Source organism: Cyrtonyx montezumae, unplaced genomic scaffold (genome assembly GCF_038088225.1).
Source record: "Cyrtonyx montezumae isolate F1298 unplaced genomic scaffold, pur_monq_1.0 scaffold_17, whole genome shotgun sequence".
NCBI lineage: Eukaryota > Metazoa > Chordata > Aves > Galliformes > Odontophoridae > Cyrtonyx > Cyrtonyx montezumae.
In genome coordinates, this window is record NW_027071903.1 from 5,933,060 (window position 1) to 5,939,470 (window position 6,411).

Here is a 6,411-nt window from a genome sequence, read left to right on the forward strand (position 1 = left end):
AGTGACCACTGCAGTTTAAAAAAAGATAAGCCTGAACAAAATAGATCTTATCTTGTGCTTTGGGTTAGCTCTTTTCCTCTCTGCAGGCAAAAGTGACCCCTTCATACATCACGCCTGCAGTGCTGGGGGCATCACGTTTTTCTCAGTACATGGAAGGAAACCCTCACAGATTGATGAGACCTGACCAGCTCCAGCAGAACTACCGCATGGCTGCGAGGCAGACAGCATCCATACCTCTGCTGCTGCCACTGTAATACTGCTTGTACTACCTCTGAACTTTAATCTTTGATTCCATTTCATGTAAATAGAACGGAATATTAAATGCAGGAATACGGGAGTGAGCTCAGCCTGTTCCTCTGCTGGAGGAGAAAAAGGCATAAGGAGGAGAGGGAAGAAAGGAATATACTTGTCTGTACGTGAGCACTTCCAGTCATGCCAGATGTTCCTGCACCAGTAGGTTATCCTCAAGAAATGTAAAGGCCCATTTACAGAGGTACCGGACTCTAACTGAGCACGCATGTCATGTGACAGCGGTTTTCGCTTTAATTTGAAGCAGTTTATCAGCAAGATCTGATGAATGTGATGTTACGATCCAATCCTCCACATCAGCCCGATCACATACATTGGATAATCAATATAACCTCTGCAACTTCATTTATAGACACACTGCTTTCATCACTGATGCAACAGCAGGGGTTAAATGAAGGCAAAGAGCTGGGATGACAGTTGCATTTACCTCTGTTTGTTGACATTTCTTGCAGCTTGTTTGCTTTCCCGGTGTTTGCATGTTTGTTTTAGATTATATAGGAAGATCAGAGATTAGAAATCTGTTGTGTAACCAAACCAGGGATTGCAATTGCTTTAACTGACACTGTGAACTCTAAAGTTTTCCCAGTCTCATTCATGATTTATTTATTTTTGATTCTAAGAGATCTCTGCACGTGAGGTGCTCGTGTACCTTTTGCGATAGTTCAAAACGTGACATACAGCAAATAAAAGGCAAGACACTGTTCATAGGGCAAAAAACACCCAGCAAACTGCTGCTTTTCAAGGCCCTGAGCAGGAAGGTACGCAAGTGTTTTGTGTACTGGAGATGTATGTTTCCCTTCATAAAGGCAGCTGAGGTGCTCTGCTGTGCTTTCTGTGCCACGGCAAGTCCCAGCTCCACCTGTGTTCTACCAGCTATCCTCGCGTGTGATGGCCACACACTCACTTCCTTAGGGCCCGTGCCTGCGCAGCACCAAACTAAACCTTCCTTCCCATTTGAGGAAAATATCAACTAAACTTTTTCTGTTTGGAAAAAAAATGTGTTTTCGAGCACCATGGCAACCAAACCATTGCTGCCACAGAAATTTGCAATTCTAATCAGATATTCCCGAGGGGAAAAATACTGCAAGCCCGAGCGGTCCCGTTTCTTTCCTCACACCTCTCAGATGAGGTTTTATCACTGCTGCAGATGGCACAGAAGCTGAAGAAGCCGTTAGGTTGGAATGAAGGCTGCCACGCATTAGTACGGGTAAAGGCTGACGTGGAGGACCCCCTGAGATCAGCAACGCGCCAAATCATCACCGCCCCTCCTCGGCCACAGCGGCTCGGACGAGAACATGGCGCAGGGGCGGGCACGCTGCTCCACGCCCCGCCCTCTCCCGGCCACCGCCCCTCTCGGCCCGGCCCCGTTCCGCCGCGACCCGCAGGAACCCACGGCCCCGCCCCGTCGCCGCATCCCTCGGGGCGGGGTGCGGGGGGGCGGCTCCGCCGTCAGCCGCGCGGGTTGGGCGGCGCGGCCGTCATTCAGCGCCCAGCGCGGCACGGCCCGGAAGGTGCGGGCGGTGGTGCGGACGCGTGGAGCTGCTGCGTGTCCGCCCCGCGTCCGGGGAACGGAGCCGCGGGGGTGAGGTGGGTGCGGGGCCGCGGGGGCGGGAGGGGCCGAGATAGCGCCGTGGCCGTCCGCCGCTTTGTTGGGGGAGCGGTCACCCCCTCTCCCCCGTCTCCGGGCCGCGGTGCTGGGCGGTAGGCGTGCCGCGCGGGGAGCTGAGCTTTATGTAATTGGCTCTTGCTTCGTGGACTCCTGCGCCTTGCCTTTCGTAGCAGTGACCGCTGTTCCGTGCAGCTCGGGCCGGGCGCGGCTCCCGGCGGCTGCTGCGGGGGCACCGACCCCCGCTGGTTAGCGGTGGGTCTGGGTTTGTGTAACCGGCTGTTTCTTTGAGTTTTTTAAGCCAAGGTTACGAAAGTCATCTTTGTTTCTGTGCCAACTGGCTCAGGAGGTTGGGACCAGAAAGAAGAAATAGAGCGGTTAATGACCTGGGAAGGGTTGGCCACGAAGGTTTGTCTGGTACTGCTGCTGTGCTTTGCTTAGCTGCTTTGGAGTGGGCAGCGTCAGCTGTCTTCACCTTGACTTAGTTTAGGTTGTACTCTGTGAGCAGCAGAGCACGAGGCGCTGTCAGATGTTGTGGTCCCTGGAGGCCGTGGGCACGCACTGAGCAACAGACTGACACCGGCTGTGCCATGTGCTGACCGGCTGGCAGCAGAACTGTGAACCAGAGCGTGTCCTCCTGGGGCCCCCAGGATGATGGTGGTGGGAGCTCGCCCATTCTTCTCCTCTCTTGGCCGTGGTGGTATACTTTGCTTTCATTTCCCATATGGAATTTCATTGAAGTCCTTGGGTTGTATCAGTTGGCTTTTTGTTTAGAATAGTTCATGATTGTGTTTAGCTTCTGCTGGTTTCTTACAACAGTTCTTAATGCAGCTGTCTGTACTGACTTCTTGCTTCTCCTCACTACGTACCCTGCTAACAGTTCATATTGCTGTTGTACACAGCACCTCTGGGATAAGCCCTGGAGCTCCTAATGGCAGCAGCACCCTCAAGTGGTTCAGAGCTCCTGGAAAACTGTAACTGATTGCCGGTGTGATCTTCTGGGAGTAATTGTATTTGCAGTGCTACAACACAATTAGCTTTTCAAATCTTTGGGGCAAATCTCTGTTGTGGAGTTAGCATCTAGTTGTGCCTAGCAGCAGTTTGTGCTTCCCCCAGCTTGAACGCCTGATTTAAAGGAGGAAGTGGTGTGATGGACCTCTTCCTTGGAAACTGAAGAACCTCAGGTGACCCAGGTTTCACTGCTTTTGGCAGCTGAGCTCTTCACTGCTGCTTGTTTTAATTGCTTTTTAAAAATGAGTGTGCTTAACTGGAAGCTGTAAAAGTTACCAATAAAACTGTGATATAACTTCCTCATTGTTTAAGTGCACGATGCTGTGATAAACAGTAAAGCTTGACTTCAGCTGTGCAAAAATCCTACCTGTGTTAAGACCTGGAAGGTATAAAAGGAATCAAGCATGTAAGCTGGAACAGAATTAGAAAGGCAGGCTAGCTTGCTCTAGACAAGATCACGGCAAGTTACATAAAATGTTAATCTGCTTGCTGTTTCTTTCAGTTTTTCTGTAGAATTTGAGTACTCTTGGTTTTGATCTTTAGAATATATTAATAGAGCTGGACTGTAGCAGTCTTTTTAAAAGTTGGGCATTAATTGCCACTTAGGCTGAAAAATTTGTTGGGGTTTGTTTCCTCTGTGTCTTGTTAGACAGGGTATTTCACTGAAAAGTTACGTTTCTTGTAATGTTGGAGCTTCTGCTTAGCCTTGCTGTAGTCACAAAAAAAAAAAGAATTAATTGGTGAGAGACAGTCATGTGCTAAGTTAAATTCACCAAGGTTATAATTAAGTAATGGAAATAGTATCACTTCTAAGACGCTTGCATCCATAGCAATTTGAATGTTTCTGGGAGCTGTAGACTTCTTCGTATCGCTATATAGAAAATTGCTATATAGAAAGCGTCTTGTGAAACTTGCAAGTCATATACCTTTATCTATTTTTTTATTGCAGACTATAAGGGCATCCTGTTTGACTGAAGGAAGTCACTCCTACTCTTGGAGTGACTTACAATGTCAAGAACTGTATCATCCTGGATCTTGGGCTCAGCAAGGAACAGCTTTGTTTTCCAAAGAAGAGGACGTTTGTATTCCATATGTGTCCCAAACAGACACAAAATAAAATGGAAGCTTGTTTTTTCCAGAGCACTTCTCTACCCTGCTGGGACCTGCAGCTTAGACAACACTTTCTCCTTAAGAAAAGCATTCAGGCACACCTCCACCGAAGAAGAGGAATTCTCTTTTCAGTTGTCTCCATCACAAATTAATGACATCCTTAGAGCAGGTGAATTATCCCAAAAAATACTGGATTCCAGTTGCAAAAGTGCTAATTCTGTGTTGAAGTTTGAAAGTAACCAACTGGCATCCAATACTCCTATTGAAGACCGCAGGAGTGCAGCCACTTGCTTGCAGACCAGGGGAATGATGTTTGGTGTCTTTGATGGCCATGCTGGTTCTGCTTGTGCTCAGGCAGTGAGTGAGAGACTGCTTCATTATATAGCAGTTTCTCTCATGTCTCGACAAACTTTGGAAGAGATGGAGCTTGCTGTGGAGTGCATGAAACCAGTTACTCCTATTCTGCAGTTGCACAAGCATCCAAATGATGTAGAGTACCGAGAAATGTCTTCACAGTATTTTGAGAGCCTCCGAGTTTACTGGCAACACTTACTGGATCTAGACATTGAGCCAGGATTTAGTTTGGAAGAAGCCATGATAAGTGCATTCAAAAGGTTAGACTCGGACATATCACTGGAAGTTCAGGCTCCCCAGGAAAATGAATTGGTGAGGAACACTGCCCTTCAGGTAGCTTTTTCTGGTGCAACGGCATGTGTAGCTCACATTGATGGTGTTCACTTGCATGTTGCAAATGCTGGTGATTGCAGAGCGATTTTAGGGGTTCATGAAGAAGATGGAACTTGGTCTGCTCTCCCTCTAACCCGAGATCACAATGCCTATGATGAATCTGAAATCAGAAGATTAAGGAGAGAGCATCCTAGATCTGAGGAGAAAACGCTATTTGTGAATGACAGATTACTGGGGATTCTCATGCCCTCCAGAGCTTTTGGAGATGTGCAATTAAAATGGAGTAAAGAATTGCAACACAGCGTTATTGAGAATAGCGGTGATGTTGAGGCTTTAAATATTTATCAGTATGTTCCTCCGAACTACCATACACCCCCATATTTAACAGCAGAGCCTGAAGTCACATACCACAAACTAAGAGGCAAGGATAAGTTTCTTGTTATTGCTTCAGATGGATTATGGGAGATGCTCAGTAATGAAAAGGTTGTAAAACTAGTTGCTGGACACCTTACAGAGCTTCATGTGCAGAAACCACAACTAGCTTTTGAGAAACCAGTTAATTTGGGTTATATGCACAACCTGTTACTTCAGAGGAAAAACAGGGGTATTACCTCACTGGACCAGAACATAGCGACCCACTTGATACGGCATGCAGTTGGGAATAATGAATATGGGGAAGTGGACCAAGAGAAACTTGCTGCAATGCTGACACTGCCTGAAGACCTTGCCAGGATGTACAGAGATGATATCACAATTACTGTAGTGTACTTTAATTCAGAAGCAATTGAAAATTATTACAGGGACAACAAATAGAGACTTGCATTGCTGCTATTCTGTACTGCCAGCCAACCTTGATATCAAAGCCATTACTGTTTTTCCTTGATAGTCAAGCTGTTTCCAGTGTTATAAACCTTCTTGTTACTTACTAGTTTTGGGGAAAAAAAACCAAAACAAATTCTACATGTGAATTTGTTGACAGTTCCCTGGATTTCCAAGTCTGTACACTGAAGAAAAATGTTCTGATAAAAGTTCACTGCAGCACAGCTGAACTAAAGATTGCTGACTCAGTTCTGATTGCATGGGAACTGCAGGTAAAATTTTACAAATGAACAAAGGAGACAAATTTTGGCTAGGCTGGTAAAAATTTAATAGGGGTGTGGGTGATACCTGTAGCTGTGTGGAGCGAAGGGAAGTCCTAATGTTATAGAAAATGAGTAGCGTTCTCCTCGAGCACTGTAACTGAATTCAGTAAACCTTTATTTGATGTGACAGTGTCAGGTACTCGCCTTGTGTATGCAAAGCTTTGTTGTAGAGACAGCACCAAGGAAGGTGGGTCAGGCAGCCCTGAGACTGTTGGACACTTTTTCCTACTGTTTTTTTTTTTTTAAGCTAAGAAACGAAACTGTATTTTCTTCAACAGTGATGTGTTAATGCACATTCTCTTAACTGCATGCGGATTTGTATGACAACACGAAGCTCAAATGCACACAAGGGACTTTGTGGTCCCCTGCTCAGGAATTAACATAAGAAATTCAAGCATTCATGCTCCTACTTGCCTAGAGGCTAAATCCTTTGCATTAAGTATAGATCTATAAAGTGCTGCATATGAAATACAGCTGTAATTTAAGTGAAGTTTGACAGATTCAGAAGTTGGAAAATACATCTAAAAGGTGAATACAACAGAGCAC

General features: G+C 46.2%; 1 protein-coding gene across 1 annotated transcript; it reads left to right on the forward strand.

Annotated features, from left to right (window-relative positions):
* The first annotated feature begins 1,837 nt into the window (after positions 1-1,837).
* On the forward strand, positions 1,838-5,536 carry PDP2 (pyruvate dehydrogenase phosphatase catalytic subunit 2). Its single transcript, XM_065733170.1, has 2 exons — positions 1,838-1,896; positions 3,876-5,536. The coding sequence occupies exon 2, from the start codon at positions 3,935-3,937 to the stop codon at positions 5,534-5,536; it is 1,602 nt and encodes a 533-aa protein (XP_065589242.1). The 5' UTR covers positions 1,838-1,896; positions 3,876-3,934.
* The last annotated feature ends 875 nt before the right edge of the window (positions 5,537-6,411 follow it).

Bases quoted from the DNA above. Each gene is read 5' to 3' on its own strand.
- PDP2 (XM_065733170.1), top strand. From the start codon at position 3,935: ATGTCAAGAACTGTATCATCCTGGATCTTGGGCTCAGCAAGGAACAGC.